This window comes from Symphodus melops (genome assembly GCF_947650265.1).
Source record: "Symphodus melops genome assembly, chromosome: 15".
Lineage (NCBI taxonomy): Eukaryota > Metazoa > Chordata > Actinopteri > Labriformes > Labridae > Symphodus > Symphodus melops.
Genome location: NC_136705.1, coordinates 6,072,302 through 6,089,655, shown reverse-complemented (window position 1 = coordinate 6,089,655; position 17,354 = coordinate 6,072,302). Strand labels below are relative to the sequence as shown.

At 38.7% G+C, this 17,354-nt stretch overlaps 1 protein-coding gene across 1 annotated transcript in view; it reads right to left on the bottom strand.

Annotated features, from left to right (window-relative positions):
• The window catches only part of hectd2 (HECT domain containing 2), a 51,056-nt gene extending 34,091 nt beyond the window's left edge, over positions 1–16,965 (bottom strand). The window contains exons 1-5 of the mRNA XM_079362681.1: positions 16,341–16,965; positions 9,224–9,365; positions 1,151–1,289; positions 951–1,053; positions 623–712 (exon numbers count right to left, since the gene is read on the bottom strand). Coding sequence (XP_079218807.1) covers positions 623–712; positions 951–1,053; positions 1,151–1,289; positions 9,224–9,365; positions 16,341–16,424 — 558 coding nt within the window. The 5' untranslated portion in view covers positions 16,425–16,965. The remainder of the gene's footprint in view (positions 1–622; positions 713–950; positions 1,054–1,150; positions 1,290–9,223; positions 9,366–16,340) is intronic.
• Positions 16,966–17,354: the final 389 nt, after the last annotated feature.

Below are 17,354 nucleotides of genomic sequence, written 5' to 3'. Positions count from 1 at the left end.
CACTTGGTTAGCAATAGCAGTTTGAGTCTCAATTATGAATCTGAGCTGGTATTTATTTAGGAGTTAAACCAGGAAAACATTACAGAAAGCAGCAATACTGTATAACAACAAAAGGCTGTTCGAGGTCAAAATAGTCCCTCTTTTTTGTAAGTTCCTTCCCAATATATGTATCTGTACAACAATTTTACACATAGATGTATTTATATTATCTCTTTTCTATGTACATACTTGCTGCTGTTTTTATCCTGCCCTCCGAGCTAATGCAACAACACTTTGTTCTAATCTGCACTGTAAAATTCAAATTTGAATGAAAATAAAGAAGGGCTAATGTGTGCAGGGACTTTTAGGACTGGCTGTGGTGATCTTCAGGGAGCAACTCCAACTTTTTTTTATTTTTTGACCCCAAAGTGATAAGGACCCCCAAAAAGTAAATCAAGGCCCTTGTTAAAATAAAAATAAAAAAACATCTGCATTCCCCTTCCTTATGTACCTGAAAGGTATATTGATAAGGAAGCAGTTTGATATTGAATATGAGGCCCCGTTTTCTTGTTTATGATCTTGTGTTTTTGAACGTGTGTGTCTGAGTGTGCTTGTCGCTGTGGTCTTGTTGTCACAGGCTTACTGTGCTAAGCAGTGCGTCGTAAACAGCGTTGACAAACTTGGCGTTGACTCCTGAGTCGTCTATGGTGTTAAATGATCCGTTTGCCTCTCGCTGAAAAAGGAGGCAGAAAAAAAAAGAGAGAGGGCATGAGAGAAAAGGAGGAAAAGAGCAGAGGAAAAAAAAACATGCTTTCCCATCGTAAAGAGGTTATGGCGTCTGGAAAATTTTTAAAAGCATCTAAAGAGTTTTCTCACAACAGGCATTTTTTATGAGTCAGATTTTGTGTAATTATGTGTGTGTGTGTGTTTGTGTGTGTGAGTGTATGACTGTTGGGTGTTAATGTGTGTACCTTAAAGGCAGCGTTGATTTCTATAAAAGAGTCAAAGGTGGTCAGGTAAAACTCTCGGACCTCCTTCCAGTCTCCTGATTGGACAGCATGCTCCATGTCCTCTCTGAAACACAAACGCACTTTGCCGTGTTCCACGTTCCAAAACGGCCTACAGCTGAGAAACTGTAAATATTTATTGTGAGGTAGATTTGAAAACTTACTGAAACTCCTTGGTGGTCTTGGTACGTAAAGGGATAATGGGGTCACAGGGGAACGGAGCTTTGACCTCGGGGGGCAAAGTGTCAATGGAGAGCCGCTGCTTCTGACGAACATCACTGCAGATCGGAGGCAGCTCTCTCCCTGGGACAAAAATACAAGGAAATGTATTCTTACATTTTCAACGACACAGGTTCTCAATGAGTGAAAATGTAACTGGACAGGACATAAATCAGTAAAGGGATATGAGTTACAGCTGGTCAACAAATCATAACTTATTGAAATATCCTCACGACTAAATTATTGTAACAAAACCCTATTTTTTCCATAAGAAATCTTTCTGAGCTACAGCAGTTCTCAAACATGGAGTAAATCAATCGATGTGTAATATAACAGTATGAGTAATGCATGATTAATTGATTGAATGAATTTCTTTGTGGGTTTGAAAGACACAAGAAAAGAAAACTGAAAACACATTAACATTTCATAACATTAGAACGTTGCAGGCTTCTGTCACAGGGATCTTTTCTCCCAGGCTTGAGAAAGCAGGCAAAAAAAAAACGCCTACAAGAAAGGTTCCTTTTTTTTAAATTTAAGTTTTTCATGATTGTCTAGCCAAAAGAAATCAATGTAAATTGAGGATATTCCTTATGTCATCACACATGATGAAGACAGATAGTTCAGATGAGATCAACAGCTGGGTGACAATATTAATAATATCTAATCCTGTCCTCTGGTCCTTCTTATTTAAACAGAGGAAGCACCTGGTCAAGTATCATCATAGAAATCTCAGCTCTAGGCTGCACAGGATAACATGGTATATGAGGACATTTGAGTCAATTAGTTGTTTTGCAAAAACGTTTTGTTCTCTCTCTCTCTTTCTGTAGCACTATACAACACTACACTTGTGTGCGTGTGCTGCTTTACCCGAATGTCGTCTTTGCAGTAGGATGTACCTCACTGTAACTAAAACCAACAGTGAATCTGGTTTCATTCTTACTAAAGACATAATCTCTCATCAATACTGGTAAACTCATAGCTCAGGGATAGAAAGTCCCCAAAGCAGTTTGTCTGCTTTTAAATTCATGCTGATATCTAGACAATCAAAGAAATTGACAGAGTCAAATCTATTTAAAGTTTGCTTTGAATGTAAATATTTGTTCAGGATAAATGAAGTTGTTTTAGACATTTTTTTCTTGTTTCTGTTTTGACTCCATAAGCAAAAAATGTGCATCTAAATATTAATATGTAAGTGAATCAGGATTACTCCCACAACTTTTCCCGCATCACACTTGAGTCTTAGGGCGTGGTCACACTGCCTATCCGTACCGTGCCCAAGTACATTTCAACTCTAAAGTCAGGCTCATTTGGCCAGCGTGACCGCTCCGTATACTGTGCTCAGGCACGGTACACATCATTGGCTTGGGCGTACTTGGCAGAGGTGTCCTTTGACATGGTACACTTCATGCGTGAGGACAAGCACAAGCTTTGGGGGTTTGGCAATACTTGATTAACACAGTACGCTTTTATGAGCTTTAACTGATTTATCTTACACTAAAAATTATTATATAGTTAATAGTAATTGTGATTACGATATAGTTTATAGTTGTTTGATAAAGATATAGAACATAAACTGCCCCTAAAGCCCATCTGAGGAAGTGTATTTTTTATTTTTTATTCACACACACACACACACACACACACACACACACACACACACACACACACACACACACACACACACACAAACATAGCACTTTGAGGAAGACAATGCATCACTATACATCAGCTAAAGAAAGCGTGCTAAATTAAAGTTTAAGATTCAGGATTCCATTTGTTTGTACATTTTTTCATATATCTGCATACATGAAAAAAGACAAAATGCTGTTCTCCCAGTCCCAAGCAGTTTGACAGAAAAAAAAAACTAACAAAAAAACCATATAGACACATACATATACCAAAAATTCTACAAATTGTTGGAAGGAAAAATGAAAACATTTAACTGGTATCAACAGAAAAGTAGATTGGAACATGTTCCTACCTAAAGACATGTAAAGGCTCAAGAAACTATTACAGACAATAGGAAGACAGCAGTGGTGATGAAGAGGTTATTAAAAATGTTCTTTTACTTTCACACAAATGCACAACTGATAGCTATTAATCCCATCCACACACATGTTCACCCATCCTCCCACACTTCTGACCATACATAAATTCAGTTTATAATTAGCCTTTCATTGTATCTGTCTCCACAGTAACAGTAGTCACCAGTTGGTCTGTCCTGGTGCATTGTGGGTGCTCATTCTGTTGGCACGGACAACTAGAAGATAAAAGGGATTCAAGAACAGAGGCTGTCAGACACATGAATTATAATGTGATCAGTAGTCTGAGTGGTCCTTTTTGCACTAGCAGTGGAAGAGCTAAGACTTTTAATTTTGCCTGATGGTGGTGTTAAGGCAAGGTTACAAAGTTGTAGGAATTTAAATGGGGAGCATGGGGAACAGTTATTTTCTTGTTTATAGTGTAATGTTTCCTTTGATCATTTTTTTTTCTTTCAAAACATTAACCAATACGACACTTTTATTAAAGTTGATGTAACACATAGACCTGGTCCTTTGATCAACTTTGATAATGATATTCATAAATTAATATTTGTTTCTTTCCAGATGATACCATAAATGATAAAAATGTCTGAAATTTGAATCATTAAGTACCTCTCAATTAAACACAGCAAGGGTTTTGGAATAAACAAAATGATGATGGAGCATTGGGTGGGGGGGGGTATTATCAGATATCACATGTATGACTCATCCTCGGGGGGACAATTAAAATCTAGGATGGAACAAAACAACCTTGACTTTAAATGTAATTTGTTTCGCAAGTAGATTTAGCTGATGATGACAAGAGAAGAAACTCCACTAAACCCTCCCCCTTACATCATTACACCTTTATCCTCCATCCCCCTCTTTCACTGCTTCCTAACTATCATTAAGTTGTCAGCTTGTGTGTCACCCAATTTAGTCCTGACAGCAAAAAAACCTTGGTTGTCATGACAACCTTTAATCAAACGAGGCACCTTGAAGACCTCCAAGGACATCCTTTTGGATGAGCGGCAGGAGGACAACCTTGTTATCCTCCTCGAGTGCTGTCATCATGTCCTTTCGTCCATTCATGGTCTTGTTGAGCTCTGAGGAGTGAAGCAGTCTATAAACATCAGACATAAGATTATCTGTTAACCTAGTCATCTACAGTAGGTTAACCGGTTTTTCTAAAATATACAACACTTGCGTTTGCAAGTTGCACTTTGTTTAACACTTCACAGGTAAAGTCAAACACTTATTAAATGATTCATCATCTAACCAATTTGTGAGATGTCATATTGTTATAGATCTTATATTTCAATCTCAGAACCCATCAACTAACATCTGAAAACATACGCAACTGGGAGTGACTGCCAACCTTTTGGTTTCTATTGTAGTCTTATGTTAGCAACAAAGGACTTTCAGCAAGGACTTCAGTTTTGCGTCGGGTCATCGTTTACAGAGAAACTCACTATTTAAAAACTGGGAATGGAATTGATGTGTATTACGTTCAAGATCAGATTGTTAGCTGCATTGCAAACAGATGTGTGCTGGTAAGGTAAGAGCTGACGGGGTTCAAGATTGCATAACAGCCGGTGTTTTCAGCCTCTTTTGCTCTTCACATGGCTCTGTTCCTGTATGGCTGTTTTCCTATAGCTCTCTGAAACACTACTGGATGAATAAAATGCAAAGTCTTTCAACGGTTTAATTTTATGAGTGACTGTGATGTCTTGGGTGACGATAGTTTCCTAGTTAGCATGTGCATGACTCCCTTCAGGGCCAATAATTAAAGCATATGCCTTGACACCAACAGATAGTGGGTTTATATCTCCCAATTTTCATAGAATTAGATTCTTTGATTACGGTCAGGATGTTAAGATCAATTCAATATTTCAGACTTTCTTGCCTTCACATTTTGTCTTACTGTTCTAAAAAAATGAGTCCACTTCTCACTTGATTTGTTACCACAGTTAAACTAGTCTTAATTGTTATTCTCCAAGTTCTCCAATTTTACGATTCATTTTACAGCTGTCAAGGAACTGCTTTTTTCAACTAAGGAAGATCTCCAAACTCAGAAACATGGTTTCGCAGAATGATTTGGAGCCCATTATCCATGCCTTTGTGTTTTCACGTTTAGACTATTGCAACAGTTTGTTTTCTTGTCTAAACAAGAAAGAGCTCTCTAGACTGCAATTAGTTCAAAATTCTGCAGCAAGAATTCTGACCCGCACAAATAGGAGGACCCACATATCCCCTATTCTGAAAGACCTTCACTGGCTGCCAGTGTCCTTTAGATTCAGGTTTAAAATCCTGGTTCTGGCCTTCAGAGCCCTACATGGTCAGGCTCCCTCTTACCTTAGGGAGCTGATCCAGCCTTACACTCCTGTGCGAGCGCTGAGGTCTATGGATCAGAACCTGATGAAGGTCCCTCGAGCTCATTTTCGCACTAGAGGTGACCGGTCTTTCCAGGTTGTTGCTCCGAGCCTCTGGAATGAACTTCCGTCATCCTTGCGCTCAATTGATTCAGTTGACACTTTCAAGAGTCAACTGAAGACGTTTTTATTTGTCCAGGCTTTTAATTAGTCTCTTTTAGGGCTGCTATGATCTTTGTAATGTCTGTATATTGCTTGTGATGTTTTAACCCTGTTTGTGAAGCACTTTGTGGCCCCTGCCTGCGAAAAGTGCTATATAAATAAAATTTACTTACTTACTTACTTACTTTACAGACAAATTGGTTCACAGCAACGTACATCTGACAGTAAGTGAGTCTGGTTGGTCCAAACCGTATATGGATCAGTGGTTTAATAGAGGGACTGGCTAGAATACCAAGAAGCTTAGTCTTTAATAGGTTTAGTAGTGTCTTTTAATCATTAATTTAGGGGTATCAGCAAGGTAAAGCTGAAATTTGAACGTAACGTCATCTGGCGGGAATGACAAAAAGAGCTAGTAATTGTCAGCATAGTAGCTATGGTATGAAAAACCACAGGAGCGGATGATTACACTACATGGAGAGGTGAATAATGAGAAGAGAAAGAGCACTGACCCTTGAGGCACAACTGTGGATAAGTTGTGCGCTTTGAACACTTTCAAGGTACTTTGAGAGTCTTTCTGATAGTTAGGATATGAACCAGTGGAGAGACGATCAATATACCTATACCAACTTCCATTACAGCATGGAGTTAATTATGGGAACATTTTAGATTTAAAAACAGTAAAAAATATAAAAACAGTAAAAGCCTCAGGGTGTGGCAACCTAATGATGGCCTACCCTCTTCTGGTCTCACAACAGATGGAAACAGCAAAAATGCCAAACTTCAGGTTTCACATTTGAGGACCATTAAAACCAACAGTTTAAATTTCGCTGACCATATTTGCTTTTCCAGTCAAAAGCTTATTTAAGGACAACTAACAAACAAGCTTTGATGAGGATGTCTAAAAGATGATGGAAAAAAAAAAAATCAGTAACAAAATTTTGTACAGATTAAATATTTATACCCGGCGATTAAGTAATTACCAATTTATCAATCCTGCTGCAATGTATCCCCATCTGTTATCAATAAAGGTTTTATTATTTTTCAAAATAAGCTTGGCTTTGATGTTTGTGTTTTGGGAAAATGTGTCATTGTTTTCTGATCCTGGGATCAATTTGAGACAGATCCTTGATCTAATCAGCTTGGGAGCATAAAACCATATTTGACAATATTAAAAAGAAAGACAAGCCCCTTGTAATACTTAACAGATGAAAAAGCAAATTGTTGTGATTATCCAAAAAGCTGGACGACTGTAACGTGTTGAAGGAATGCTACACCATCTTCTGTGTGTGTGTGTGTGTGTGTCTGTGCGCGTGTGTGTGTGTGTGTGTTGCGTGTTTTCCCTTTCATATGGTTTTCATTTAGGGTGGAGGTTTGCATAATTATTCTGGCATCAGTAGCTGTGGTGACAAAGCAAGCTGGTGAGCACTCTGCTTGATCTGCGTTCTAACCACAGTCTGAAATGACCTCGCCTTAAGACATCCGGGAAACAACATCCCCTTTAATGTCTCAAGAGCTGACAACGAATGAACCAAATGTCCTTCAAAAACCTGTCAAGCTTTTCTTTTTTTTTGTCACAGTATCAAAAATGTATCGCTTTTTATGTTGTGATTTTTTTAAAGAAATATAGAGATTTTTAAACATAAAAAAAAATTTCACTGATGCAGAAGGCAAAAAATGCTGGTTAAACTGTGTGTCAGATGAGAAAGTAATTTCCCGTAAATAGCCCTTTTAACTATCCAGAGAGAGTTTCTGAAACTAAAGATGCAGGCTACTTCAAACATGAACAGCTTTTCTTTTTCTCTCTCCCCATAAACCTCCCTCTGCTATGTATATACAGTGCATGGCCAGCCCCACCAAAGTTGTTGCTAGCATCTCAGCATAAACAGAGTCTGAGTACATACATCAAGCGTATTGTAAACAGAGGAAGTAACACATCATTACATCTCAGACAGAGACAGAGGCCACAGTGTCTCAGAGAACAAAGACATTCAGGCATTGAATGCATCACGCTGACAATGAGCTGCTTTAGCAGAAACATTTTAAACAATCGAGTGTGGGAAAATTAAGACGTTTAGCACTTCATGTAGACTTAAAGCTACAGTACAGTGGTAGAAAAGAACAAATAGAATTTTTAAAAAGTTTTGGTAACACTTTAAATTAAGGTAAAAATATTCACGATTAACTGCTGCCTGTACTGTTGCTTTTTAGCAATATATGCTTATAAATCATTATTAAGCACTTATAAGTACCTTATTCTATATGACCATAATCTGTAGACAAAAAGGCTTTGAAATAAGAGTTTGCCCTAAATACCCTTCTAGCTACTGCGTAGTGATAGTACAGGAGGATGTTATACATGAATTAGGATATTAATGCCGGTGCTTACTGCGCCATACTCAGCAAATTATATTAAGATCATCAAGATCATGTACAACACCTTACTTACCGACTATCAATAAGCACTTATTAGGAAGGAAAACTCTTAATTAATGGCCTATTAGTTATAGACTATAGTCATTTAGAATAAGGTACTAATCAGCACTTATTAATGACTAATAAAAAGCTAGCCTGCTACTAGTTAGCCTGCTGAAAAGCAACTGCCGTTAATATTTCTGAATATTGTGACCTGAATTTAAAGTGTTACTGAAGTTTTTTCTGCAAATCATAGAAAAGCTTAGTTATCCATTTTTGAGGACATATCAAACGCATCTCGAAATGATCCATACCACTAAAAATTAAATATGAAATCGATATTTGCAAATTAAACTGGCAAAGTGAAAAATACCCCCTTTCGCTATAGTGAAAAAAAGGCTCTTCTAAAACAACGGTCACAGCCAGCCACATACACAATGGCGCAAAATGTTGGTTTGAATAATATACAATCAAGAGAGCGATACAAAGACTTGTAGCACTGTGTTTTTCCCCTTGAGGTTTTTTGGCTCTGTTAAATATATCAAGCACAACTAGTACAACTAGTCCGGTAGATCACGGAGTAGAAAGTACTTAATTCACTCCATCCCTTAAAAGTCACCTCGCTCTGCTTTCAGAAATCAACAGTACAAACTACAAACCCATCACACACTCCTGGTCTTCACCTGCACAGCCAGAAGCCGCCTTCCTCACACTTCTATCCATCCTAGCATCTCTCACAGGTGGACAAACTCATCACACACTCCTGCCGAAACTATCGTTTGTAGGATGGAGAATGAGATACACAGACTCCTTCACAGACTCTCACGTGTATGACCACTTAACTCCTTTATTAACATTATGCTGGTAAATATCCAGTGATTCAGGGGCGATGTTAATGCTGGTTTGTGTACATACGAGCATGTATGACGAGCACATAGGAAGAGCGAGCAACATTGTACTGGTGCAGTTCGCCTGCTGGCCATGAGGTATCGCTAAAAACACAGTATTTTTGGAAGTTACATTGCATCTTTAACACTGGACTTTAACTCACCGTGCCTAAGCCACTGGGTGCTGGTCAGGGTGCTCGTCATGCCTCCAGTCAGGCCCCGCCCCACTGCGTCCCTCCGATGGCTTAGTGTGGATATGAAGGTGCCCAGAGATGGAAACGGCTGCTTTGCTCCTCGCCCAAAACCCTGGTGTAGGAAGATGACATCATTAACATGAGACACGAGGCAAGAGAAGACCCGCTTACGTGTCAGGTATGTTAAAAAAATAAAGAAGAAGAAAACAAGCATTGAACATCGCAACCATAATAACTTTGAAAAAGGAAACTCTTCGGAGAGTTACGTTATTAGCCTTTAGCCTGGCACCAGTGCATAGAACAACTCCAACACGCTTTCTCCACTATCACACATTCATATGAACTAATAGCAGCTAATGACAATGCAAGAAACTGAAAACCATGGTTCACTTCTGAGTTTAGTGTCTCGTGACAAGATGCCCCAAAAGTATTTCATGTCCTAGATGAAGACCTTATTTTATGTGTTTTTATTGAGCTTATTTTTTGAGACTTCTATCAACTAAATGCTCTGATTGGTGGAATCTTGAGCACTTTTTATCTTCTGTACACGCCTTTTGGGGAAGTTATGTTATCGTAGAGTTTAGGATTTTTCCCCCATTCTCTCCAATGTGTTGTTCCTTGTTACAACTGTTTTGTAATCTGTGTGTAAAGATGGATGTCAATCTTGTTGGCTGAAAACAAATCTACCCACAGGTACAAATAAAGTAGCCTGCACCTGAACCTGACAGCCTCTAACAAAACCAAAGGGATTCATATTTTCTACCTAGTAAAGCTGAACTCATTTGTGTCAGTCAGACAATACTGCCATGTTGTTTATCTCAGACATTTAAGTTTGGGCATATTTGCTTTTCACTAAGAACCAATAAAAATTATGTATTAATATATGTATTTATTAAACATATATTTCAGGAAATAATGCTGTGGGTAAAGAAATTCAAAGTTCAAACTGTTAGTGTCTTCGGCAGATGTAACAGAACAGGACAGCTAAGCAGAGGCTGATGACAAACCACAAGTCATTAAATGTAAAATAAAGTTTACCATCCTTCTGGGTAGTTAATTGTACAATACAGTATATTTCTGTGCATCACAGAATTGGTGTAGAAAACCCAGACAATGTTTCTTATTTCTATATTTCACCATAAGCTCCTTGTATTGATTAAGTAATCAGTCCATGTCTTCACTTAATATTCATATCTTGCTCTGTAATATATTGTAGTGTAGGATAAAAATGAATATCAAACCTGCAAATAATGTAAATTAATGCTACCTCAAGTTGCTTAAGAGACATTGTAGTTCAGAATATGAAACAATTTGCATTGTATAAATAAAAGTTAAGAAAATAAAAGTAATGCTAATTTGTTTCATTGTTTTCTCCTTTTCTTCAAAGTCATGTAGAAATCACACTGGCAACCAAATAAGCAAATTAGCTCAGTAATAAAATCAAACAAATCATTGATGATGAATATTCTCACCCGGACGAGAATCGAGAACTTCTTACATGAATCCCGACTCAGAGCAAAAAAAACAAGCAATGCTCAAACTGAAGGTTCAATCACACAGGGTTAAGGTTTCTGAGCTGCAGTGCAAGTGCAAAAGGAGGAGGACCTGAGGAGCAGAAGGAGGAGGGCAAAGAGATTGTTCTGGAAAGAAATAAAAGAAGGAAAGGGAAAGGATAAGAGAAGTGATGAGGGAGTGAAGATAAGGGATGGGAGAAAGGGAAAAGTGTAGGAATAGGGAAATAAAGTTCATTTAAGAAAATAAAAGTGAGGAAAAAACATTACAGACAGAAAGGGATGGGAGCAATTTAAGGAGAGAAGAAGAAAAGAGTCGAGAATAGGAGGATGAGGAGGTGGAAAGATCAACAGATGCACAGCAGACGCTCCTGACAGCAGCAAACAAACAGTCTCACAAACACACACACAAACACACACATTCGACGAGATGCATTCAAGGGCAGTAAAACAGAGGGAGCTCAAATCAGCTTTTTCGAAATATGACTTTCAAATTAAATGAGACAAAGAGAAACTATCAGAACACATGGTCGTCTTTTTATCAGCACACAGCAACACACACACACACAACAAATACATTATTTCTACTGTTTCCATGTCATTACCTGCTCTCTTTTGCATGGCAAAAAGGACAACTCATATCTAAGACAACACGGAGCACAGTAACAAATTTTGATACAATAAGCATAGCAACACGTACACCATAAAGACTACTTCACTTTGGTCTAGGTTTTCAAACAGTTGCTCCACCTCTCGTTCCCCCGTTCATTCAGATTCATCCAGAGCAGATCAAACACATTCAATCAGTGTGACAACACAAAGAAGATTGAATACATGATTATTAATGCAGGTTGAAATGAATAAAATGAAATGACTAGTTCTTTGTTTATCTTTTTTTTTTTTTTGGTGCGTCAGGGTTATGGCTAAAAATCCTGGTTTTAACATCCAACTGCAAATTTAGACATCTCAACAACCATTAGACTGTTAATCCTTTTTCATTGCAAACATTTATGGTCCACTCAGAATGAAAACATACCGAGGGGGAAATTCACTAGAAATTGATTGCGCTTTTATTTATGATTATGTTATTAGAACCTGCCCATAAAGCTGTCCTGTTAGCTCTGTGCAGTTTCCTCTTGCTTTAGGATTTCCACGTGTAGATGGTGAATAAAAACTGAAGGAAAGTGCATGTATGGGGATTGAACCTCTAGAAGCCCAAGATATATTTGACCTAATCCTGACTGTAATACTGCCATTAGTATTAATATCAAAGTCATATTTAAAGACTTGATTTACAGACAGTTTTAGAGTGTGGAGTTGTTGTCTTCATCAGAGAAAGTTTCTTTCCCTTAAAAAATACTGCATCACATTTCCCATTTACTCAGAGCAGACAAATGTTTCATTCAAACTACTCATGGCTGTTAGTATTGTAGCTTGGGCATTAGACAATAAGGTACATTAAAAAACAAAGGGGCGATGTTTGCCCTTTAATGAATGCATGAAGGCTCATTTAAATACGTGCAAACAAACTCCGGTGCACAGATACACTATGATAGCGGTGCATCAAACTCTTGTGAAACGTTTTGAGCTCCTGGTGTGTTGTGTTTGTTGCTTTTCAAACTTCTTTTAATTTCCCACCTGCAATGACAACTTTTCCTAACAGCCAATCAGAATGATTTACCCAAAAGACAGATTCAGCACACGATCAAGCACAGAGACATGCATCAGCTAAAAAAGAACTGAATAGAACAAGCCACCTAGAGCCAACAATGCCAGAAAACTGCAAAAACTACAACAGCACAAATGCATTGCCGACAAACATAGTATATCAATGTTTCCCTTTGTGTGACTTATTCATGGAGCATCATCACAATCTTTTTCTTCATTTTATGACTTAAACTAAAGATGGTGTCAATGTTAGCTTCCTGTTTCTCTCAGGTCTAATCTACAAACATCCATCAATCCATTATCTACACAGTGGGCTGGAGACAATCGCAGCTACCATTGGGCGGGGTACACCCTGGACTGTTTGGCAGTCAATCACAGGGCTGACATATAGAGACAGACAATCAGCCACACTTACATTCACATCTACGCACATCACCAATTCACCTAACAAGCATGTCTTTGGATTGTGGGAGGAAGCCAGAGTACCCGGAGAGATCTGACAAGACGCAGAGAGGCTCTGTCTGAAGGGGTTTTGAACTAAGAGCCTTCTTGCTGTAAGGTAAGAGCGCTAACCAGTGCACTAATTGGAACAATTAACTCAGCAGTTCAAGCCTTTAGTTCAATGTCTCGTACACAGCCTATCAGTGTTGCTAGCATGGCTGTAGTCTCATGTTTGTGTAATGTTTGTTTGCTTCACCCCTGCACCTTTAACTTGTGTGTGCATAATTACACTCCTCTTCTCAGTGAAACCACACAGCAGGGCATCAATCACTTCTTGCTTCTCACTCTTTCATTACAGACGCCATAGCCCCGCCCACACTGACTGAATGACAGGTGATCTCTGGGAAACACGGAGCACTGAATCCACAGTCAAAAACGCTTACATGGCGGTTTTCATTTGGTCAAATGAAAACGTTTTCAACACCATTTTGACAAGGTTTTTCTTGACGTGGTGTCTTTGTCCTGCTTCACATCTGATAACAATTAACAGTTTTTGCCACAACTTTTATTTTCACAATGAGTCTTTAGATGTCAGTCCTGTCCAACTTCGCTCCGTCATTCACATAAAGGAAATGCTGTCATCCAGAGAGTAACCAGACCAAGAGGCACTCCACGTCACTCACTCTTTCCTCTCTGCCTCTCTCTCGCTCTCTCTCACACACACACACACACACACACACACACACACAGAGACACACACTTCTTTTTCACATTCACAAATCATGATCTAGGTATAGAGATGTGCTGATTCCCTTTAACAATTGAAAGTCTGGGGTTATTCTGGCAGCCAATCATGACAGCTTTTTGCTCTTTGGCACACTGGGTGTAGAAGAGCACAATAATGGTTTGATTACATAGAAAGACTCAGACGAACACAATGACACTAATTGTGTGTTCAGATCCAAAGATTATTTCAACGTCAGTGCGATCGCTTACTCAGTAAAAGTAAAGATGTGATAAAGATAAAACGACATGAACTAGAAATGTCTGAAACTCTGAGAAAAGCTCAAACACAGACAGTGTGTTTCTGTTGCAAGCAGGCTTACAGCTAACATCTGAACATTTGGTTTCATGAGTGGAAAACATAGACTGAGCATCCAAGACTCAAAGTTACTGAATTGCTGATTTCTATCTGAGCAACTCTTTAAACTTTCTGAACTTTGCATACATTTAAATACCAAAATGGGCTGTTTATTTTGTATTCCTTTAATTTTCTAATATAAATCAAATGAACCTGCAGCCGGAAAGTCAAAGAGAAACCAAACTGATCTTCGATAACCAGGCGAGGCATCATATCAAATCTGTGAAGTTTTTATTTGCAGATATCAGAATTATTCAGCTTGATCTACAGGGTCGGGTTTAAATCAAGGAGAAAATGTGTAAATCAGCAAACATGGCACATTGTTGTGGTTGTATATGCAGTTGGACAAACAGCATGTGTTTGAATACGGAGGTTGTCGAAATATTCAATAGATCTAAATTGCACAATACACTGGAAACGTTGCTATGGAAACTAATCTATTTGTGCATGATAGATAGTGATTAGGAGTGTGAGTGTAATCATCTTCTGTTGTCGTCATATTTTTCCGAGAATCAAATAAAAGTTTTAATTTCTGGTTCTTTGATGACTCTTTCACATATATGTACTGCAAGACCAGGAAGAAAACTGAATCAATGACCAAAAAAATCAGCAACTACATACATTTTGCTGTCGCTCAATTTCATATTTCAACCTGAACTTTCCTCTATGACTGTTTTACTGGCAACTAACATGCAGCACAGAAGCTTTTCTTAAGTCATAATGGAGCAACACCTGAATGAGAAACCTGCTCCTGCAAAGAAAGATGTGATGAATCTACAGTGAAACAAAAAGGATGAAAGCAGGCTGAAATAAGAAATTGTGTAATCTTAATCAGCCCTTTTATCACTTGACCTTCTTTTTTGTCCAACTTTTGGATGTCTGAAGAAAAACTTGTTGATTAAATGGAGTTTCTAAAAACCCAGAGGCAGCCTCTGCAGCTCTCTTCAGGTAAAAAAAAAACAAACTTCCCTCTTCAGTGAACACCAGCTGTCTTCAATTCTGCTGTTTTTATTGGTCTGAGGTACAATGACAGCCCGCTGTATCAAAGCCCTTCTTTATCCAACCTTTGAGCCTGAATTTCCTCAGATCTAAGCTGGAGGGGCCCCGAGGACTTCTGAGGAGGGATCGCAGAGTCGACTGGCTGAGAGAACGCATGCAGCCACATTATTGCATTTCCAGACAGAACCAGAGTGGGTCTGAGCAATGACAGACTGTTTATTGGTCAAAATCATCTCATCTGCACATTCCTGCTCCCTGACACAATTGAAATGACATCAACCGACCAATCTGCAACTCCACCAGCTATATAGCTCTAAAGTGACACCAAATAACCAAAACTTAATAGACAGCAATAAAAAGTGCAGCAGTCAACAACTCAGCTCCCTGCTATGCATTAGAAAACACGATGATTACATCATCAGACGCTGCTGCAGAACTGATGTCAGGGCTCATTATGTAAGACAAGGGCATCACTTTTTCCAAACTGATTTTTTTTGGGGGGGTGTAATGTCCTTCAGTGTTCACTGTATGTGAGGGGGGGGAGAATGGGATTCAAACATACAGTTTCTACATTTGAATATTTTCGATGTTTTATTGCTGTGTGTTCACGTGGCTGCGAGACGAGCTTTACGTTGAGAACCATTAAGTCAAAGCGTAACTTTAAAGGAAGACGAGTAGAATCGGTTTGATATAATAGTTAAGAAGTATTAGATTTATAAGATGTTGCTTTGTGAGGAAGAAGTTCAACGTCACAGCTTTGCTATATAAAATGAAGCATATTCAGAAAAAAACAACCACAGAAATAGACGGTTCTTAAGCCCTGTATAGTTAGTTTTTCAGTAGTTAAAAAAAAAACACAAAACAGGAAAGAGTAAAAACACAAGCAGTGTTCAGACCATAAGTCTGTTTTGACTTGTGTCACAAAGCTAATTAGAATGAGTGGTGGACTATCTCATTCAGTTTCAACCTTAATATTCCCTAACATCAGCCTTAATTTAAAAAAAAAAAAAAAAGATCTGTCTGTGTTTTACTTATTTAATTGTACATATGTAAAATATTATGAGTTGAATACAATCACTTGAGTTGAAGAAGATGTGACTGAGTGATTCTGAAATCACATCTTGCTGAGATGCACTGCTTTGTGTCACAAACGTAGACTGATTAGTGTTCTTCTGTGACTTCATACATTCAAATCAAAATGCTGCTGCCTGTCCTTACAACTGACATGAACTATATTATAGGCACAATGTGCCACCATAAGACAATTTGGCTGCACAGAAGAAGGCGTCATTTGATGGAAAAAGGTGAGAAAATGCATCTTTCTTACAGCAGGATGGGAGCTGTTGTAAATTGGTGGGAGCTTCTCTCTTTCTCTCTCAACTCCTGACAGCGCAAAATGTTCTCCATCCATCCTCTCCGTGTGGAAGAGCGGAAAAAGTTGTTTTTTCTTTTTTCCCCAGGAAAACCTCAGTCCTCTTCAGCCTCTGGGTTTCTGATCATCGGAGGGCTGTACATGTTCATACCCGAGTCAGCTGTGACCCCGAGTTACCCGTCAGACTCCTCAGACGGCCGCAGTTAGTTCTCAGAAATCAGGAAGATTCACATCGCAGTAGAAATGGAGTGAAATCAACCTTCGTCGGACAGGTGGGCTCTCCGTTACGCGCACAGCCTGACGCGGTGGCTCCACGTTTTCAAACGCAGCGCACAAAGTCTCCAGCAATAATCTTACTGGGCGTGAAGTTGTGTTAGTTTTAAAATAGTTTTTTTTAAAACACGTTCAGACTTGGTTTCTGCCCGCTTCTTTTCCCCCTTCTTCTGTCCCTCTCCACGTCGTCTGTCGGGGAAGCAGCAGAGCTGCGGGTCAGCGCCATGTTTAGTGGAGGAGGAGGAGGAGGCGCCTGGAGAGCAGAGCCTGGAGACAGCAGCGCAAAACACACGTCCACGCACGCACGCACGCACGCACGCACGCACACACACACACACACACACACACACACACACACACACATATTCAAAGCTAGAGAGAGAGAATTGAACGGGAAACAGGAGCTTTTGATTCAAAATAAAAGGGAGGAGAATGGACGAAAAACAAGAAAGCGGGAAAACCAAAACATACAGTTCTATAGCCTAATATGAGCCACTATTATTTAATTAGACAAAATTCAAAAAAGGGACTTGACGCTTATTTTTTTGTTTAATTAGTTTGTAGCCTAGCTATCGTTGATGCCCTTTCAGGAAATTATGTCATACAGATATTGATATAATAAAGATATCAAATTAAAACGAATAAATACGTTAAATAAAAGGAATCATAATAATAACCAAATAAAAGAAAACGAAT